Here is a 21595-nt window from a genome sequence, read left to right as displayed (position 1 = left end):
CAAGCGTCACCCTGATCTGTGCCTTCATCGTCACTTGGGACCCGCCCCCCCCACACCGCACGCCTTGGTGTCCACATTTCCCCTTTAGATAAGGACACCACTGACACTGGATTAGGGCCCCCACCCCCAATGACCTCATCTCAACCAGTTCCATCTGCAGAATGACCTTGTTTCCAAATAAAGTTACGTGCTGAAGTACTAGGGGGTTACTTCAGCGTTAGAATTTGGGGGAGACACGATTCAACTCTTAACAGTCTGAAGTTTCACCGAAATTTACTTTGCCAGGCCACTTCTACTGGCAACTTACGGTTGCTCCCACTGCACTGTATGCCTCGCCTATGAGGAGCATCCTTACAAAGAAATCTTTCTCCGTGAGTCCAGTTATTCCTTTGGAAACCATTTCTTAGGATCAGCAAGAATGCCCATATCTGGGCGCCTGGGTGGCTCAGATGGTTAAACGTCTGCCTTCGGCTCGGGTCATGATCTCAGGGTCCTGGGATCGAGTCCCACATCAGGCTCCCTGCTCCTTGGGAGCCTGCTTCTCCCTCTGCCTGTCACTCTCACTCTGTCTCTCACGAATAAATAAATAAAATCTTTAAAAAAAAAAAAAAAGAATGCCCATATCTAAGGCTCTTGATAGCACCTTGCCAGGTTGCTTCCCAGAAAGCAGAGCGGGGTGGGGGATATCCAGCTGACCACACCTGAAACCCACACTTTGATCCAGTGGGGCCCTCCAGAAATGCCAGCCTGCTTGGTGCTTCAAGGCAGAATTCCTCCCCATGGGCCCAGCAGCAGGGGCACGTGCTTTCTTTCTCTCCGGCCTCATTTTTATTTTATCTCTCATTCCTGCCAAAAAGAGAGTCCACAGGTTAACAGCAAAATAGAAGCCGTGGCTCAAAGTGTCTGTTTAGGGCCTGTTCTCTTGCAACCGCATATACGAATAAAGATTTCAGAAATCCTGGGCTTTCTGGGCATCAGGCATTAAATCAATCAGTGAAATTTCACTCACAGGGCAGCTTGCCAAGCCAGACAAGGAGACAGAAGTAAGTTCTCTGGTTTAGTTCAGTCCGTGAAGCCCACGGCAGCTACATCATCCCACTACTTGGAAAGGCAATCAAATAATGAGCACTCAGCCACTTTGGGGGTGGGGGGGGTGAGCAGGGGCTGGTCAGGGAGGGGGTTGTCAAGAGCCGTTCAAAGCCAGCCAACCTGATGGCTTGTTTCAGGGCAGATAACGAGAGCTGGGGCCTGGTAAAGAGCTCGGACAGCCAGGGCCTCACTCACAGAGACTTAAGAGAATGAGGCGGCAGAGGAATCTGGAAGAGAACTAGGGATTTGGTGCACTTGGTGAACAAAAGGACCAGCCGGGGCCCGGTGCTTGCACCCTCCCAGCGAGGAGCGAATGTTGCAAGACGGACGCTTCCCTCAGCAAGGCCAGGCCCGCACTGCTCACCAGCTTAGTGCAGAGACCAGAGAGCAGGATGCAGGGAAGGATAAATTTAGCCAGCATTTCAGGGGAAAACATCGATCTCCAATGTAGTACTGTCTTTTAAAAGAAAGTGGAAGCTGGAGGCCGGTCATTTGGGACAATTTCCCTTGAACAGATAAAAGCCCAGGAAAAAAACGAATGCTTACCACCAGCTTACCCAGCTGGCGGATCCAAAGGAGCGTCCTTTGGACAGGAGGGCGGCCGCTTTCTGCCTGGGCATGATGGATGGTCCACCCTGGCCCCCCTTACTTGTTCCCAAGAAACGGTGCTGCCTTGTTTTCTGGAAAGATTTTAGGTTTATGTTTCCAAACCTGAAGGTTCCTCTTCACAAGCAGTGACGCCGGGCCCGGCTCTGAGTTTGCTGGCTGCTGGCCCAGGCTGCTGACATTTGATGTGCCTCGTGTGTCAGAGCAGGGTCACCACCAGCCTCCTCCCCGTGTCTCATAACTGAGCAGAGGACATCTGGTAGCTGTAGACAGATTTCTTGTTGGTTTTTGTTTTGTTTTGTTTTTTTCTGACATTGGCACCACGGGCATTGTTTCTACCTGGGCAAAGCTGAGGGAACCACAGTCCCAAACAACAGAGCGCCTGTCTGAATGACATTTGCACAACCTCCCTGGCCCGGTGGCCACGGCATCTTTTCGTGCTGCCTCACACCGACACTGCTCCCTTGTTGGGAAGGGGGGAGAAAGTCCAGTCTGTCAATATTTGGGGCGCTAATCATCTGCATTCAGGCGCCAGGGGTCATTGAAAGGCTGAGACGTTTCCAGGAATTCATGGCTCTAAAAACAAGCTGACCGTAAAGGATTTCCAGCAAGGGCATGAAAGAAAAAAACCCTAAATCTCAACCCCTCCCCCACCTGCCATCCCCGAGCATTGTCCATTGGGTCATGGATTCTTGGGAAGAAATGAAGTCAACGTACACAGTGATGTTGGTCCAAGTTAATAATAAATGTGGAGGAAGGAGAAAAAGGATGTTCAATATTTAAACATTTCAGAGCAATTCATTTGGTTTGCCAGTTACTTTCCTGGACAGGTTCTGCAAAACCAGGCGCCCTTGGCCTGTCTATGCGACTGGCCTCTGACCCCGGTGCTTCGGAGAGGGAGGGAAGCAGAGCCTCTTCGAGGCAACCCCAACCCAGCAGTATGTCTTCTTGCTTTCTGTTGGCTTTCTGAAAGGAGGAGGGAAGACAGTGTGAAAACCGAGGCTTTGATGAATCCCGGGGCGCTTGCGAGGAGTTTTTAAGCTTCGAGGTCGTGTCTGGAGTTGTCTTGATTGTCCCATATTGGTTTCTCTTAGAGCTGTCTCAAAATTTTTTTTTGTTTTAGCTGTCTCATATTTTAATATAAATTTTGTGCTTTGGCTCTTACCCCTAACAGAGGAAAAGGCTTAACAGTGAGATCCCGTGGTCACATTTAGGAGAGGTCTATCCAGTCTTCCTACTAGATACATTCCTTAAAAGTTGCCTATAAGGCAGAATTCTGTGAATCAATTCCTTTTTTCTTCTTGACACACATTATATAAAAGGAAAAGCATTCCTTTGGGGAGGGGGGAGGAAAAAACATTTGGCCCCAAGACATAATAAAATCATGCTTAAGGATGCAGCAAACTTTAAAGTCTCTTAGTTAAAGGAAATCAATACTTTTATGATGAAATATTAATAATACTAAAAAAACATAATAAGTGAAAACTACAAACGCAGAACAGCCGGGTGATTTCAGCATCGAACACATTAGCTTAGCATTTGCAAGAAGCACAAAGGGAAAACGGAGGGCACCGGGACCCATCTGAGAAGCCCCTCCGAGGCCTCGCAAGCCCCCTTGTTGCGGGGGTGGGGGGGGGGTTTCCATCAAGAAGACACATACCTCCTTCAGTGCCGAGATCATTTCCAAGCACTTTGTTGAAGCACTTGCCTTCTGGAAACAAAAAGACGAATCTCTCCCCTTGGAGAGGGGAGCACTTGTGTGTGTGCACAGACTTGCGGAGGTACATACAGACACACACAGGAAGCGGCGGGGACAGAGGAAGGGAGACCTAGGGAGAGCCACCTGTTTGGATGTACAGCTGGCTGTCGCCTCCCTTCCTCCATGAGTCTATCCCAGTGCCGATCTTTAAGAAGGACGCTTTCATTGGTTCCACCCAGTACATTCAACCCCCTAGCCAAGAAACTAATAGAACACATTCTTTTTTTTTTTAGATTTTTATTTTATTTTATTTATTTATTTGACAGAGAGAGACACAGCGAGAGAGGGAACACAAGCAGGGGGAGTGGGAGAGGGAGAAGCAGGCTCCCCGCGGAGCAGGGAGCCCGATGCGGGGCTCGATCCCAGGACCCTGGGATCGTGACCCGAGCCGAAGGCAGACGCTTAACGACTGAGCCACCCAGGCGCCTGTAATAGAACACATTCTTGAGCCAAACGTAACAGATAACAAGAGCACCTCCTTCTCGTATACTGTTTTGTTTTGTTTCGTAGTATGCTCCACACCCAGGGTGGAACCCAAGGCAGAGCTTGAACTCACGACTGCTGAGATCAAGAGTTGGATGCTTACCTGACTGAGCCACCCAGGCGCCCTTCATATACTGTTTGCATGTAAATCCCTTAAACTTGGATATTTGTCTCTATTAACTCCTAAGACCTTCAGTCATAAGCAATCACACGAGAAAGAATCTTGCTTTGCGTGGCGCTGAGCCATTTCTTCTGCCACATGCCCCCATGTGTAAAGATATATAAAAATGAAAATCCCCAGTTCTTGCCTCAATGGACCCAAGTTCCAGGGACCACACATGCCAGTTAAATAATTAAAATAGCGCTAACTGAACACTTCAACTATACCACCTCCCTCGGGCCTCACTGCCCTGCGAGGGGTGCCGTGGTCACCCGCTTGACACGCAAGCGCACGCTGGCTTGCAGCGTGAATGGTTCCCTGGTGGTCACGTGCCCACGTAGGGTGGCCAGACCCCTGGCACTTTCTTCACCCCTGTCCCCTGTGCCCAGAGTGGGAACTACAGGCCCAGAGCCACGCATGTGCCCTTCTCAGGCCTCCTCCCTTACAGATGACACAGCCATGCTTACAACTGCCTGATTGCCTGTGTATCACAAGGCTGCCATGACAGAAAGTGACAAAGTCCTGTCTCTTCGAGGACCTCAGCTGGGTCTTTTAATGAAACTTGTTCTGGGCCAGCATCCATCGTGATCTTTGTGCGGCTCTACACACACTCCCTGATTGTATCTGACTCACATAGTTCTAGATAGTATCTCCAGTTCTTTTTGTAGATGATGTGTCATAGAATGTCATCATCTGTTGGTCTGGCCTGACCCCAGTCTGTTAAAACACACGGTAGGAGAGTCTTCGGCGACGTGGCCCAGCTACAGAAGTTAACCACCCCACTCTGCAGGGCCCGAGTCCGGGCAAACACAAGCAAACCCAACCTGCACCACGGGTGCGTGGCTCTGCTTTGGGAGCAGATTCAGTGTGTGCCTAGGGCACATGCCTTCTGCAGAAGATCAGAACTGGTTTCCCTGGCCCCTCTGCGCACCACCACTTGGGAGAACACACAAGGCGGGCACAGAGCTGGGCTGGTGAGATGAGAAACTCTCCAGAAAGGACCAGGCGATCCAAAGGCTGGTGAGAGCCTCGGGGGGGGTGTCCTTTTGCAAGCAAGGCTGTAGCCAACCCACCCCAGCCTGGGGCCAGGGGTCCCAGATTCTGCCCCCCTTGGGTGCTAGGACGACAGGAGTCAGGGGTCAGTGACCCTCTGCCCTGACAGCCTGTCTGACCCGCCTCCCTCTCGCTGCTCTTTCAGCCCTGTTTCCTGCCTCAGTAGAGAGGCAGCCGAGATGGCCACTGCTGAGCTTTCTAATGCCTTTGCTGAGAGACTGTTGTGGAGCTCTGTGCTTACTAATGTACAGACGGTAATACCAGTGGAAAGGGCAGGGGCTGGGCAAGGCAGGGGCCCGGGCCTTGGGAATGACGCCCAAGTCCCGGCAGAGCGAGGTGATGCCACCAGAAGCGATCCTCAGAGACCTAGTCCACCCGTGACCCCCACATGCCGCTGAGCCTCTGCGGCCTGGAGAGGTACCCGTGTTCAGGGTGGCAGAAGGCGCCGGGACAGCAGGGTGCTGCTGTGAACGCCGCCCGGCTCGGCTGCACCCCTGTGGCCACAGGGACACGGAGGCCTTGGCGCTCCCCCCGGGTGGCAGCCCATTCAGGCAGGCCTCACCTAGGAGCAGGAACACTTGGAGGGGCAAAGCTGGGACAGAGACGGCCCAAAAAGAAAGCAAGATACTGAAAGACCATTTTTTCTCTTCTGCAGGTTTTCAAGTATAGTCCTTAAAATCCAAGAGGATTTGTCCATGGATAAAGAGCTATAGGCTAAGAGATTCTGCAAGTTCCCAGCTATTTTTGTATGTTGGACATGTTACCCCTTTAAAAGCAACCAGAAATAAAAGCCTTTAAGCATTTTGAGGTGCAGCCAGTCAGTGATCTAGGGGTTGCCTGTGGGGAGGTTGCCCAGGTGTGGCCAAGGGAGGCATTAGAAATGCCCCCTTTCACAAGTGCCTGATTTGCCCCCCCTGGACTGGACAGGAAGTGCACATGAAGAAAATCAAATGGCTTCCAACGGCCACTTGCGGGGGAAGCCCATAGATGGCCCCTAAAGCCCAGAGTTTTGTGCACACCCCCTGAAACAGTTCTTCATGTGTGGCTCACCAGAAAGGGAAACTGGGGGGTGCCTGGGTGGCTCAGTCGGTTAAGCGGCTGCCTTCGGCTCAGGTCGTGATCCTGGGGTCCTGGGATTGAGCCCCACGTCCAGCTCCCTGCTCAGCGGAGAGCCTGCTTCTCCCTCTCCCTCTGCCTGCCACTCTACTTGTGCCCTCTCTCTATCTCTCTGTCAAATAAATAAATAAAATATTAAAAAAAAAAAAAGAAAGAAACGGAAACTGGAAGGGTCCCTGTGCAGATTCCAGAGCCTTCCACCTTCACCCAAACCTCAGAACCCTAGCAGTAGGGAAAGGGACTGTGGGAGACCCCCAGGGGTCCTGCTCGCCTGCAGGGCTCTGAACCCTGCACCTATGTTGGTAGATTCTTTCATTTTTGTGTGAATTCCTTGGAGGAGTCCTGGGTGAGCACCCAGGCCTGGCCTGGCCCATTGTGGGTGCACTGTTGTAGAGTTTGAATCTGAAGCCTGCCTCTTCAGGCCCCCATGCACATGCTCTTTGAAGAGTTGGTGGGTAATTCGGCTTTTCTGGTGTGGCCGCCAGCTCCATGGCCTCTGGCCCCCACCACCCTTGGGCATCGGTGTCATCTTGCTGGGTGGTGGGGGGGGAGGGCGGGCAGGCTTCAGAGTCAGCCTCTTGAGTCCAGAGCATGGTTGAGAAAGCTCCATATGGCCCATAGACCCCGTAGGCTGCAGTCGGTCCCAACCCTCCCGCCCCCCCTGCAGGCTGAGGCTCCAGACTCAGTCCTACTGACCCTCCTCCCACCCCGGGACCTGGCCGACTGCCCTGGGAGGGGAAAGGGAAGAGCCGGGGAAGGAGCCATCGAGGGGAGAAATTAGGCCGCGGCCGCACTTGCTGTCTTTGGTTCTGTGCCTGAGGTCACGAGGCATATTGATTTTCTGACTGTTTCCCAGCAGCGCGAGAGGTGGAGAGAAAGCACGAACACTGCATCGTGAAAACCTGAGCTGCAGTGGGCACCCTCAGGCAGGGCACCCTCGCCCCATGGGCGGCACTCATGCTGGAGAGCGTCGGAAATGCCTGGGTGGTTTCTCCTGTATCAGCAGCCCTCGGCGGGCTTTGTCTTACATTTTTTGGTGTGGAAGGAGCACAAATGAATGTTGGTTTTTGCTAAGACAGGCAGCTCTCGCCTCGACATCTTAGAGCTTTTGCCTAAAAGAGGGCTCTTAAAAACTGGGCTTCCCTGAAGCACAGCCACAGGAGACCGAAGCAGCTCAGAGTCACATACTTGAAGCCGCACGTCCAGTGCTCAGCCACGAGGCTGGGACGCGACACCCCGGTCTCCGCCCAGAGCAGAGGCCACGCGCTCGTGGCCCACGCAGACAGGAGACGCACTGGGTTTGACCTGCCTGGGGTGGCCTGCTTCTTGTTCAGAAAGTGGAATGTGAATGAAATTGTCAACAATTTAAAAAATCAGGAGGTTTTACATAAAATCCGGATATCCAGCTTGTCTTGCAGAAAAGGCAACGGTGGCCACACGAAGGGCCTTGCTCTCAGGCAGCGGCTCTCCAGGCAGGCAGCTGCATCTTCCAGGAGGGTGTAGGGACAGTGTGTCACGAGAGTGAGGTCAACCAGGACCATTTTCCTTGAGGTCTTGGCTCCCAGGAAGCACAGAGCCAAACAGTGATGTCAGTTTCCCGTCGCCGGAGGTTGTTCTGCTGTGATTTTTCAGGTCCACCCGCATTTCATTGTTGGACTCTGGTCATTTTGTTTGTGTTTTGGTGGCTGTCAGTACTCAGTACCTGTGGCACTTGGGTTTGCGATTTAAAATCTATGCCACGTCACATACTTCCTGGAACCGACGTCCTCAGAGGAATTACAGCGTGCCACACAGCACAAGCTCTGGGCAGAGCACAGAGGTCAGCTCAGGCCTCCCTGCCGCTCTGAGATTTAGGAAACCTTTGGGTCAAACCCCCCAGTTCTCCCACACACAGGCAAGCCTTCCCACCCTCTGGTCTCTCATGGTCCCCACCGTTTTCAGGTCTTGGCCCTCGTACATCATCTCTGGGTGGCCTGGTGGGAACCCAGACGGAAACTCAGTCCCTTCCCTGGTTTCCCCCTAAAACCACTTGCACCACACAAGGAAAGAGTTGAAGGAGAATTTCCTGAAGATTTGGGGGTGGGGGGTGAGGAAGGCTGCCTCTCCCCAGTTACCCCTTTCCTTCTTTCTCCGCACTCCACCCCTCCTAGAATTCCCCCAGAAAGTGCAGGGCAGCTTTCCCTACACCAGCTCTGGAGACCTGCCAGTCCCTGTCCCCACAGAGCTCAGCTCACATTCCTGCTTTAACAAAGCATTTTTGTGACTGTCGGTTAAGGTCAGTTTCAACTACACAGTAAAGGAAAACCCCAAAGAGATGTTCATTTCCCTCTCTAGTAGAGGAAGCCTGAATGAAGGTCGTCAGGTGCTCTACAAAGCATCAGGGAGCCAAGCCTCTACCTGCTCCATGCTCTGCCATCCCTAATACCTGACTCATGTGGTCCAAGATAGCTGCTGGAGTTCCAGGCATCACATCCATGTTTCAGGAAGCACAATGAAGGAAGGCATACCTCTTTCCTTTTAAGAAGCCTTCCTGGAAACCCAACATGACACTTTGATTTCTATGTCCTTGTCTACAAGTTAGCCACATGGCCATGCCTAGCTGCCAGGGCCTGTAACTAGACAAAGGGGAAAATGGGTATTGGGAGACAGCTCAGTTTCAGAAACACAGTCCAGAACCCTCTCAACCCTAGAGGATCCCAGGTGTTAGCTGTTAAAAGTGAGGAGAATTGTTGTACAGACCACCAAAGCATCGTTGGCAGTGAAGTTTCCTATGCCCTACATGGGGAGGCCAACTCCCCTACAGCTGACAGGCTCCTGGAGCACAGAGGCAAGAAGAGGTCACCCCCTGATTGCAGAAACTCTTGCCCAAGCTGGCCCTGAGCTGCATGAGCCTTCGAGAATGGGGAAGGGATTTATGGAGGCAGAAAAGAGGCAGTCGAGAATTCCAAACCCAGGGAACAGCCCAGCTGAGGCAGAGCAAGCGTTTCCTGGGCTGCTGGATGCAGGCAGCCCCATCTCGAAATGCCCCACTGGTGATTCTAGGGAGTAGGGTTTGAGGAGGGAGATGACACAAAAGGTCTCTGGGGTTGGGAACTTCCCTGAGTCTGGGGATTTGACCAAGAATCTAAACATAAGTAGAGATTAACAACTGGACCACCTGGGAGCGCAAGGCAAGTCAGGGTGGGGAGGGGAGAGAATCAGCTGCCTCCCTCTCTAGTTGCTGCCGTGTGGGAGTGGGGCCCAGTGATGCCAGATCCTTCTATGTTTTAAGAAGCCAGAAGTCCAGATTTGGTTATAAAATCTCCCAGTGTGTAAATGGGGTTCCGAAAACAAATGGCCCACAAACGTGGTGTGAGCAAAGCAAAACACATCTGTGAGCCCCTGGGCTCCTGCCGACCAGCTCTGGACCCTGACTCACACAGCAACCTGGTTCTCGTGGGGAAAGCTTTAGTGGGCATTCTGTCCGAGAGAAGGGCTGTGTACAAAGTGTACTCAAGGTACATTTCTCCTCTGGCTCCCTCCCAAAAAGGTCAGAGGATTCAAATCAAATTCAGATTTGTAGGTAAAAAGAAAACTATTGGCCATGGAAGCCAAGAGATTCTCACTAACAGTCTTGTTTTTCCACATCAAGATGTAGAGGCCTGTAGAGGAGAAGAGGCTTGTCCAAGGTCACAAAGCCATTTGGGCAGAGCTTGGACCCAAACTTGGGGTTCTGACTCCCAGCACAGTGCTCCCTCTATCAGGGGGCCTAAAATAGAAGGCTGACCTTTTTGTGGTATTTCTGTGCTTGACACATGCCAGAGTTACTCATGAGTTCATCTTCCCAGAATAACTGGCAGAACGGGGCCAGAGGGCAGCAGGAAGACCCTGGGCTGCCCCTGTGAAACCCACGCTCCTGGAAAGCAGGGGATGGGGCTCGCCGTCGGTGTGGGCCTGCCTGCTTCAGGAGCACCCGCTGGGCCCCAGCTTTGGGGAGGCTCTTAGTGGGCCCAGGGGAGAGGGCTCTGGAGGCCAGAACGGATCCTAGGGGTGTGTTAGGGACCCGAGAGCTTGAGCCTGTCCAGCTCGTGCCCCAGCTCATGCCCCCGGTACAAAATAATAATCATCGTAGGAATCTTGAAAAAATTCAGACAAGCACAAAAACTAAAACGAAAACTCACGTAATAAAACCACCTGGTTCTCCCATGACTTTAGCTTGGATCCCTGCACTCTGCTCTGCTCCACGCAAGGAGGGAGGCAGAGCCTGATGTTTTTTTTCTTTTCTTTCTTTCTTTCTTTCTTTTTTTACGACAGTAGGAACATGTGGGACATGCTTTTTCTAATCTTTTTTCGCTTACTGCCTCGAGCATTTTCCTCCGCACTTAATCTTCTCTCTCACCAGCATTTTTAACCCCAGCAGAGGATTTCACCACCTAGACTTACTCGAATTCATTTGGCCTTCCGCCGACCACTGAGCATGTTGGCCTTCCAGCTCCCTGGTACATACACATACCAGTGCTTTTGAACATTGGTATCGTTTGCTCTGGGGATCTGTCCACAGTGCCTTCCACAGCATAAAGTTCTAGACGTGGACTCAGATGGTGTGAAAATCGTATGGCCTTTGATACACATTTCACGGGCTGTTTTTGACACATACTTGGGGAGAGCCAAGAATTTTATCTGCTGGAGAAGATCTCAGGGAGGCCTCTTTGTGCCCTTGTCCCACGATCTCCGGCTCGTCTGTGTTTGCAAATACTTGGCAGTCCATGTGTGTTTGACTCGTGCCCAGAAAGCCCCTTGGCACCTCCACCAAAGCTAGTTCATCAGGAACTGCCTGGCCGGGATGAAGCAAGAGCCGGTGCTCTGTCCACAGGCATTTCTAAGTTCTTTCCAGAGCCCTCCTGGCCTTCTGACTTGTCAGACCGGCTCTCACAGTGGTTGCCACCTCATTTTGGGAAGGAGCCCCTTGAAATGACAGGAAGAGTCTGGACACCTGGCAAAAAAAAGAAAAAACATCACTGAGCTGAGCCTTTCTGGGTCCCCAGTGCCGTGGGGGAGGGGAGAGGAGTACAAAAGGGGGGGGCAAAGAAGAGGGGGAGGTTCTAGCGGCAGCCAGCAAGGGGAAGATGTGCTGCTTTGTCTCTGCTCAGCTAGGCCCTGCGAACAGGTGGTATCGTAAGTTGGTGATTTTTTTCTCTATTTCTCAGCACAAACGAAAGGTATGAGGCTTGACCCTCATCCATTCCCAAAATGAAGGCACTCTAGCCTCTCAGCCTCTCATCTACCGCACACGCCCGGCCCCAGAGGTCTTAGAGCAATAAACCGGGGCTCTAAAGAGCCTGACGGAGAGGACTTGTGTCATACGAGAAGGGGGTGACGGCTACGCCATCCGTCTGTCCTGGCTGGGGCATTGTCGGAGACATAAAAGTCTTAGTCCCAACCCTCTTACCACACTCGGCGGCCCGTGTTCATTGCTCTGATAAATAAGCAGCTTGGGGAAAAGCCATCTTGACATTTTGATTTGTTAAGGCGTGATTCATTTTCAAGTCAAGTTAACAACTTGTAAACTTGGGGGTTTACCACTTGAAGTGATTAAGAAGTAAGCAGCCACAAAGCCGGGGCTATGGTTCTGCAGCTGATCGCCCCCTGGGAATCTTCCCGACTGGCGTTCAGATTTGCCTTGGTGTTTGCCGTAGCTAATCTGAGCCTCCCCCTTCCGCCACAGATACACACAGTAGATCACATAATGCCTCTTCTTGGGAACTCCAGCACGTCAGTCCTGCTATTCTCCCTGCAAGCAAATGTCCGTTTGCGGTAGCTGGGGGAGGGGAGTCCTGCCCTCCACAAAAGAGAAGCTGGTGAATTTACCCACCACACTCCCACAAGGCCTCACATTGCAAAACCAGGAGGGCTTGGCTCGGGGTATAAATAAAGACCCCGCTTGCCCGAGGGGAGGGAGATGAGGGAGGTACAGGCCTCCAGTTACGGAATGAGGAAGTCACAGGAATAGAAAGCAAAGCATAAAGAATATAGTCAGTAATATTGTAATAGTGTTGTAATGGGACAGATGGGAGCTACACTTGGGAACACAGCACAATATATAAACTTGACAAATCACTAAGTGGGAGGCCTTAAACTAATGTCACATTGTGCGTCAACGCTACTAAAAAAAATTAATAATAATAAAAAATAAATAAAAGAGAATACAACAATAAAGACCTGGCTTTTAAGGAGCTAATCCTTAGACAAAAATAACTTCACACAAACATTAATACAAAATAGCCCCTCCGCAGTGGCCAGGTACGGGGCCCCACTAGTCCTAACGTTGTGGGGTGGGGGGGAATGAAGCAGCAGGTCCCCACCCCCAGCCAGGCCCATGTTTGCCCACCGGTCGGTGAAGGGAAAGGGGCTCAGGACAGTGCAGGGACTTGCCCCACGGGCTGGTAAGTGAGCAGACCAGGGATAGAACCCAAGCTTTCCTGGTGCCAGAACCTAGGCTCAGTGTGCTGCTTCGGTCGAGGGCCAGAGAGTAAAATATTTCAGACTTCGCGGGCCGTGAAGCAACTGCTCAGTGCTCTCAACAGCCGCTGACTCTGTATGCAAGCAAAGGGCCATGGCTGTGTTCCAGTCAAACTTCATTTACAAAACACTGGGCCATAGTTTGCTGACCACTGCCACCACCCTGTCGCTTCCTGAATTCTGCAAAAAGCAAGGTCAGAGCCTAGGGAACCTTCTGGAAGAAGTGTCCATGGGAGCTGGACTGTGTGAAGTTCAGCCAGTGCAGGTGGCATGAATGAGGTTTGGGGCTGGCTGGGTGAGTGTGCTCAGGGAGTGGAGAGGTTTGATATGATTGGCTGGGAGGGTTGGGATCCCCACTCTCAGCTAGAAGGAGGACATGTCCCCCCCCCCCCCGCCCAGTCCCCACTCCAGTTTGGTGCCACTTCGGAATTATAGGGCAGAAGCATCATGCTTCACAGAGCACCTTGACCATGGTCCTGCCCAGCTTGTGGGGGCTGATGCAGAAGCCACCACGGTCCACATAGCCCCCTGGGATCATCAACAAGACTTTTGCTCCATGGGAGCTTTCCTGCATTTAGTGAATGAAATCAAATCAGAAGCTATGACCCTTTAGGAAAGCAGGCCGTGGAAAGGACAGAAAGCCATGGTCTGCAGGAAAGGGGCTCCCTGTGTGCGAAGCCCTCTGTCCCACTGTACCCCCAGTACAGTGCAGTGACAAGAACCTAGTGATGACACTCCCAGCTAGCAGGGGGGTGGTGCTAGGCACGCGTTCTGGTGTTTCTTTATGGGGAGCAGAGCTTGCCCAAGTCCGAGTGTCCCAGCTCCCTTACTCCCTGGTGCGGGAAGGCCACGGGCCTCGCAAATGTGCGGTCCCCATCTCTGAAGCCAGAATTGCTCCAAGGGCCATGTGGAACTCTGCAATTGGGAGCTCTTCACCAGAGCTGAGCAAAACCTGTGGCAGGGAGAGTCTCAGGGGCTCCTCCCCTCCCGCCCAGTGCCCTGCCTTTGACAACTCGGGCACGTTAGCGAAGGCCCCAAGATTTTGCTGTGAGGCTGTCCCGAGTCCCACCAGGATGCCTCTGAAGCCCCCAGACTGCGTGTCCCCTTCAAGACCACAGCCAGCCCACATCGCTGAGCCAGCGTCAGGCACTCTGATGAATGGCTCACGGCCCTCGGCTCTATGGCCGGCTGCACCCTTCCTTGAAACGGCTTTGAAGTGTGTCCAGGTTAGGCCCATGGCCAGAGAGGTCGGCTGGGGACTCTTCAAGGTTGGGTTGGGGGGTGTAGCCTTTAGGTTAAGGTCCCCCAGGCCCCCCTTTGAGGTGCGGCTTGCCCTGTGGCATCTCCCATGAAATCGGGGGGTGTGGCACCCCCTCCTGCTAGGCCAGCTTGTTTCTTCCCGCTTGGTCACCTCACCACTTACCTTGCAGGCTTTGCCGTGGCCCAGTGCATAAACCAGCACAGCTTGCCATCCCTGTCCTCGCCATCTGCCGGCGGCGGGAGCCCCAGCGGCAGTGCGAGCACCAGCCACTGCGACTCTGGAGGTACCAGCTCATCATCCACCCCTTCTGCCACCCAGAGCCCGTCAGGTATTGGCCGCGTGATGTGGTGCGGGGGGGGGGGGGGGGGGGGGGGGGGGGGGGTGGCGGGGCAGTGACTTTGGGGAGCTCTGTGATCCCTCCGTGCTGAGACCGCTGACCCCTAGCTCGTCCTTGCCGCCGCCGCCTGGGGTTCTGCGTTCCTTCTGATGTGATGGCTGGTCTAACTCCCCGCAGGGGAGGAGTCACTCCTTTTGCAGGCTGGCCCCCCGCTGAGAAAGACCTTCCCTGACTGCAGGGCTGGAGGGGATGGACGGCTGCTGAGCCTGCATCTGCCCCATTATCACCTCTACGAGGAGGGGTCTCCCAGACCAGAGTGTGTGAACCTGGCAAAAGCCTTGTGTCCATGCTAATTTGTTCTTTCCTTCATAACATACCAGTTTTCTCTGTAAATGTGTGCAGTCCAGACGTCTGTGACCAGGGGTACACCCTTTGGGAGTCTTTCGGGATGAGCTAGAGTCCTGTCTCGCCTTCCTGGGCCTCAGACAAGGGCAGGCGTTGCACAGGCAGACCCCGTGAGCAGGGGGGCTACAGTGAGATGAGTGGCAACCCCCTGTGTTCTCAGCCCATGAGCCCCTCACACGTGGGCACCTCACTGTGCCCGGTGAGATCCCAGGGGCAAGGCACCAGGCTTTTTTCCTGAACTCCTTGGCTGCACAATGCAGCCAGATGGAGCAGGGCCCAAGCAGGGATGCTGGAGAGGGGCTTGGGGGGTGCATGAAGCTTCACGCCCCAGCAGCAAGACTCCATGGGTCTGTTCTGATTTGGGAGGCCCCCTCATTTGGGGACCCTCGGTGTCCTTTGCTGTTCCTTCAAGATCCCATCCAGAGCTCTCACCTATCCTATCTCAGGGCACCTGACCAAACTCTTGTCAGGCGGCGGATTGGGGGGGGTCATGATAAAAGCCACGTGCCAGGAGACTAAGGGCCCCCGGCTCCTGTTCTCTCAGCACTGGAGCCCACGATCTCCTTTGACGTACGCACCTCTCCAGGATTGTCAGCTCCCACATTCCCCAGCGAAGGGTTAACCCCGCCTGGTCTTGCCTGCTGCCTGCAGCCCCCTCCTCCCACCAGCATCCATTACCTCCAGCTACTATTGACATCCCTGAGGCCCAGGCGGCAGGGTCACCCTCATGCCACCTCACTTAGACCTTCTTCCACTCAGCACCTGCTCCTCCCCCCGCCCCCTCCCCGCCCCAGCTTGGGGGGAGGTGGCCGCCTTGTCTGAGCTGTTTCTGAGCCCCATCTGAGGTTGGCTGCAGGTGTTGCTGCCGGTCCCAGGCCCACAGCGGGACATTCAGACGGCGCTTTCTCCAGAAGCCAGGAAGAGCCCTCCACCTTCCTCTGCAGCCTGATCTCACGCTGGCTCTGGGGACCGAAGGGCAGGGTTGTGTGTTCACGGGCTTGTGTGTGCGCCCACGTGCAGCCTGCATGTGCACACTTCTGTGTCTGTGTCGTGTGCACCCAAACACACTTAGACTTACGATTGCATTTGGGGTGAAGGTCTCTTCCCGATGGAGCTGTGTACGCCTTTCTTTCATGTTTAAGAAGGCACAGACAACAGCTAAGCAAACAAACGAGCCGTGTACTTCTTTGCCTAAAACTGAAACCCCCCAAGACCCACAATCGTCAAAGTCAGGTCTGTGTTTGCAGATGTTCACGTGAGCGCGGCCCCTGGGGCTTCGGCTCTGCACCTTCCCCCAGAGGCTCAGGGTCCCCAGAAGGCGCATTTCTTTTCTCTTGGCCTCCCTCAGCCCCTCCGTCCCTACCGCCACCATCCCCCGCACGGTGCCAGTGACCTGTGTTCTCATCTGAGAAATGCAGGGGCTGTCAGCCTGTCAGGTAGCCAGGCAGCGCCAGTTGATAAGTGATGGTCAGGCTCTCCTGGGTGTCTGCCCCCGTTCCGTGCATCCCCGGCAGGCCTGTGGAGGCGAGTGTGCGAGGCCCCATTTTTTATGCTGCCTGACAGTAAAAGCTTGTGGCCCAGCCTGCCTGTCCGAGTCTCTGCAGACACTGAAGTAACTCACCCCCTGACGAAGGGCCAGCCTGTCAGGCAGCCTGCCCTTCACTCTCAACTGAGGACCCAGCTCCTGATCCCTGGAAAGAGAGAGCTTCGGAACCCACGCGCTGTTCCCTGTCACAGGGGCCTGGCGACCGGAGTCACAGGCTGGGGTGGCAGGTCTTGGGAGGGCCACCATTCACTCGGCCTCTCAATGGCCACCTTCCAGGCCAGGCTGCAGCCTCCTGGGTTCCATCCACAGCACAGCACAGGAGGTTTCTGTGTTCCTCATAAGGGCAGGCCTCCCCAGATGGTGCCGCCACGCGCCTGCTGTCTCCCCAGGCTGTGCTGGACAGGAAGCTGCAAGGGAGGTGTTGTCAGGACGGATGCTCTTTGGCCACTTTCCTGGGTTGATGTCGGCCCGGAGCGGTGGCCCGGTGTTCAGACTTCTAATGGGCAGAAGCTCCGCCTGCAGGATCTGGGCATAGCCAGCCGGCGGCAGCATCCTGCAGGGCCAGCTGGGCAGCAGGACGGGCTGGGGCCTCTCCCTGCAGCCCACCCAGCCGGGACAGCAGAAGACAGCTGCGGCCCAGTCAAGGGGCCACTTGTCCTCCCAAGTGGTTTTGGAGGACACAGTGCTGAATCCGAGGCATTCCTAACCCTGTACTTCCAGGGTCTCTGAGTCCAGGAAGTTCCCCGTGGGGAGAGCCGCTGCCAGGCCCCTTGCAGCCAGAATTAGCTCCGCTGGCTTCTCTGCTCTCGAAGCCACACTTTGCACGGGCAGGTGTTTGTTCGGGGAAGCAGACGAGAGATGCCATCTGTCCGGGGACGAGACAGGCCCAGCTTTCCGTGACTCTGCGGCTTTGAACCCCGGAATTATCCAAGGATATCTCTGAGAGCCAAGGGTGAGCCTTACACTATCCTAGCCATAGATGGGGCCCAGGCACCCACTGCACACCCTTCTCCAAGCACATGGTCTGTGTGCTGTGTACCCGCTCCATCGAGGCCCAGCAGGTGTACCTCCTAATCCCCCCGTGTGCTGGGCACTGTGCTCACAAACACTGGACAGACACCCCCTCACTGAGACTTGCCACCCTCCACCTCACGCTGTACAGTTGAAAACACAGGGGCTCAGAAGGATCCCACGGCTTGGCCACGACAGTGCAGCCAGGAAGCCGAGGAGCCCACACACGGGCCCCAGCCTTAGTAATTCTAGAACCCATGGTCTGCCTTCCGAAATCACCCCGCAGAATATCCCTGCAGTTCCTAAGTCTGTTTCCGGTGCCTCCGTGGGGCGCTGCAGAGCCCTGGACCTCAGGTTCAGATCTCCGTTGGGGGGCAGCCCATGGAGTGCGTGCATTTCTCCTTCCAGTGTGTGTGCTTGCTCTAGAAACCACACGAAAAGCCACAGCCCTTGCACAGAGACCCTGGCAACTGTGCCGCCCCAGTCAACCAAGGCTGAGCCGTGTGGCCCCTGTGGGAGAAGTCTGCTGGTCCCCCGAAGTCAGCAACACAGTGGACCCCAGAGGGCCCCATCTCCTCTGCCAGCCCAAATGGGGTCATCCCCAAATGAGGGCGTAAAACTCTTTTGATACTTAGTTATTTCCCGCCCCCACCCTCTGTCCAGCCCAGGGGACCTCAAGTTCTCTGCCTGGGTTTGCAGGAAGCCCTTTTTATCCCAAATACAGATTTTTTCTCAGCTGCCCACGGGACCTTGAGTCGGAGTGACTCAGGTTTTGTGGATGTCAGACCTGATCTCACTAGGGTCCCTCCAAGGGTGGCCCTCACGTCTGGCCTCTCTCTGCATCTCATCTCTGCTGGCCTTGGGGCCCTATCTCCACTGCATTAACATTTTCTAACCAAACAGGTTTTTGTTGAGTCCCTGCTGTGTGCCGGCACTGGGGATAGAAGGTGACAAAGGAATGCACAGGCTAGCAGGGGAGGCCAGGGTCTACCAGATGACCGCACATAAGTGTCCAGTTGAGAACTGTGACAAAGGAAAGGTGCAGGGGGCTTGGGCAGCACGGAACAGCAGTAGGAGGGGCCGGCAGACTCCCAGAGGCAGCAGCTGAAGGCTGAGGGGTTAATGAGGACAGCGGTCTGTGAGGAGGGTGGCCTTAGGTCTCACACAGCCCCCCCACCCCCTCCAGGCTGAGCCCAGCCTCTGGCAGGAGACAAGTTGGTTTCTTTTCCCTCTTTCCCTGGGGTCTACCCATAAATGCTGCCCTTCGAGATACAGACCCCAAGGGGCGGCCTGTTTTTGAGGAACAGCGCATGTGCCCATGGGGGCCTAAGCCCGTGGCCCAGCGCTGGCAGAGGGCCCCTCACCACAGCGGGAAGGGACCCGCCCAGAGGGTCACTGGTTTGCCCTCTGTGCTGGGAGCACCTGCTTCTGAGTCTCCTCCTCATGCCAGGGACAGAGTGTGGATGCTTGCGAGTGGCTTTTTTGCAAGTGCTGGACCTCAAATCAGGGCCAAGAGACACCTGGTTACCAGGTCACAACTGAATTCCCTGGTAACCAGAGAAACCAGCTAGAAGGAGTTGGGAACAAGGGTATTTTATTTTCATGGTTACTTATTCACCTGTTAAGGCTGTGCTGAGGGAATTATTGTCCAGTTGTAACAGCTGATGCGTGAGTTGACCTGTTCCCCTTGTCCTTTATAGAAAGTACAGTGAGACCCTCAAGCCTTCCTGGGGAGACCGGTGCCCTGGGCAGCCTCCTGGGACCTGGCATCTTGTTGCCCACTTGTCCAGTGCAGCCGGCCTGATAGGCCTCAGCTTGCTCTTCACTGAGAAAATTATAGAGTTGGAATTAGCAGGCGTTTTTTTCCTTAAACACTTGATGGTTTTGAGAAGCTGAAATTGCAGAGAACCTATGGCGAGAAAGAGAAAATAGACCCAATTTGGAACCAAATGTAGGGCCGGTAGGAATACTTTAGAAAAGCTTTCTGGGTTACATCCCGTCACACGCACGTACACACGGGCAGATGCACGCTCACACACACCCAGTGCACACGCTTGCAGCCACATGCCCTGCGTGGGGCTCAGATAAGAGAACTCCTCAGGATCGAGCTCTGTGACCGGCTCTGTTGTGTCACACACACGTTCACGTGAGCTGCTTCGAGGAGAAAAGACAATCATTCGTTAAAAAATGAAGTCAGCGTGAAGTCCAGCCTGCTCTTTCCGTCGTCCGTTTTTAGGGCCCGTGGAATGAGCGCTTTGACCTTACCCCAAGGTTTTAGAGGAAGAAGGAAGGGTTTGGCCCTTGGAAGCCCCGTGTTGAGGCCTGGCAGGGGCAGAGTCCTGCTCTCCCCATCCTCACCTGCCCCCTGGGCTGTCTGAACACATGACCTTCTCCCCAGCACTCGGTCCCTTTCGGGCCCACTGGGAGCCAGACAGCCCAAGACTGACCCGCGTGTCACTGAACTCGGTTACCGGTCAGGCGGGACTTGAAGGACAGAAACCCCGAGCAAGGCATGTTCTTTTCTCCCCAGTTTTCTCCATGGCATTAATTTTTTTTTTTATCTTGGTGAAATACACATACCACACACGATGCACCATCGTAACGACTTTTAAGCACATAGCCCCGCGCCGCATTAGGTTATATTCACGTTGTGTTCTGTGGCATTAATTTTCAGCTTGGCTCGAACTTCAAGGTTATGTCCGATAGTATGGTTCCTTCCTTCCCAGGGAGATGCTCCTAACATTTTTGTTTCAGCCGATTAGAAACCCCCTTGGCTGCTCGGCACCTGGTCTCAGGCCTTCCTGCTGTGGCTCGGCCTTGGTCTCCAAAGGTGCAGAGCCGCCGAGTGTCTTCTGGAGTGTGGCTGGGGAGGGGTCCAGGGCTTGCCCAGAGCTCCCCGAGCTGTGCTGTTGGCTTTAGTGGGGTGACATCAGGAAGCTCGGGGCCTCATCGGTCGGGGGGCGGAAATCTGCTTGTTTCTCTAGCCCGCTGGGCTCCTGTCCCCCGGCCCCACAGCCTTCCCTCCTCGGACGGTCCCAGGGAAGCAGGGCCCTCGTGCTCGCTGCTGGTTCACGTGTGGATCTGCCCGGCTGCTCTGTCCCTCTGTCCCTGGACGTTTCTCGCCAACAGACACCACGCATGGCCAACCACCCCCAGTCTTTCCTTTCTAACAGGACTGAGCCATCGCTGTCTTGTCCCTCGAGTGAGCCCCATGAGTGGGCACACGGTTGGGCCCCTCGCCGTGATGACGGCGCCCCGCTCCCCTGGAGCTCTCGTCCGGGCCGGGCGTCCGTCACCGCTCCACGCCCCTCTCCGGGCCCCCTTTCTCTGTCGCGCGGTTGAAGGCTTTCTCTGACCTGTCGCTGTGTTTGCCTCTAGTCAGGAATGGCAGGAAAGGACGCCGGCGAGTGTTCAGCCTGTCGGAGGCCGACAGTCACGGCGGCCACTGGGTTTAGTGCTTCCAACGGCAGCTGACACGGCACCTCCCGCAGGCGACTCAGGCAGGTCTCGTCCGCTAGCCTGCGCGGCCCACACGCCCCGCCGCCGCCTTCCCACGCCTCGGGGGACCTCGCGGGGCCTCGGGGGACCAGGCCTGTGCCACCCCCTCCAAGCGGCCATCTCCCCAGCTTCCCCAAAGCCTGTTCTTCCATTCCCCTGCGGCCTCACCTGGGCTGGGGCCCGCATCCCCTGCCCTCGAGCTCGGGCAGCCTAGAAGCGCCGTCCTTCTCCGCGGACCACCCAGTGGGGGCGGGGGTGTTCTCCAGCCCAGTCCATGCGGGGGGGGGCCCTGCGTTAGGCCAGGAGGGTTGAGCAGCAGATTTTGCAAAAAGCAACCGAGAAATCAGCTGGGTTCTCTTTTTCTTTTCTTCCCCCTCCCCCCCCCCACCCTCCCCCGACCTTGCTCAAAGCTCAGTAGTGGATTCAGTCCCGCCTCAGCCAGGGGCCAAAGCCGTTTCCCCCACAGGCACGGGCGGGGCAACTCCATCACACACACACACACACACACACACACACACACACCCCGCCCCGTACTTACATGCAGTGCTCCAGGTGGCCACAGACGCCAGCTCCCTGTGCAGGGCCCCTCACTGCTGCCTGCCCCCCACCTCCCCCACCACCTTCCCCACCTTCCCTTTAGGGTTTCCCACGCCGGCCTCCCACTCGCCAGTCTGCCAGTCGGGAGCCTTTTGCCTTCTTTTGCATTTAAAAGCTGCTTCTCTGAGCTCTGCCCTCTACCCTGCTATGCTCTGCTGCCCCCCACACACACACAC

General features: G+C 54.9%; 1 protein-coding gene across 1 annotated transcript in view; it reads left to right on the top strand.

Annotated features, from left to right (window-relative positions):
• The window catches only part of LOC123323736 (protein CLEC16A-like), a 45392-nt gene extending 24613 nt beyond the window's left edge, over positions 1 to 20779 (top strand). Inside the window, exons 3-4 of the mRNA XM_044912208.1 lie at positions 14195 to 14353; positions 20703 to 20779. Coding sequence (XP_044768143.1) covers positions 14195 to 14353; positions 20703 to 20779 — 236 coding nt within the window. The remainder of the gene's footprint in view (positions 1 to 14194; positions 14354 to 20702) is intronic.
• Positions 20780 to 21595: the final 816 nt, after the last annotated feature.

Source organism: Neomonachus schauinslandi, unplaced genomic scaffold, assembly GCF_002201575.2.
Source record: "Neomonachus schauinslandi unplaced genomic scaffold, ASM220157v2 HiC_scaffold_579, whole genome shotgun sequence".
Taxonomy (NCBI): Eukaryota; Metazoa; Chordata; class Mammalia; order Carnivora; family Phocidae; genus Neomonachus; species Neomonachus schauinslandi.
The sequence above is the reverse complement of the archived record's forward strand: the minus strand, read 5'-3'. Positions and strand labels throughout refer to the sequence as shown.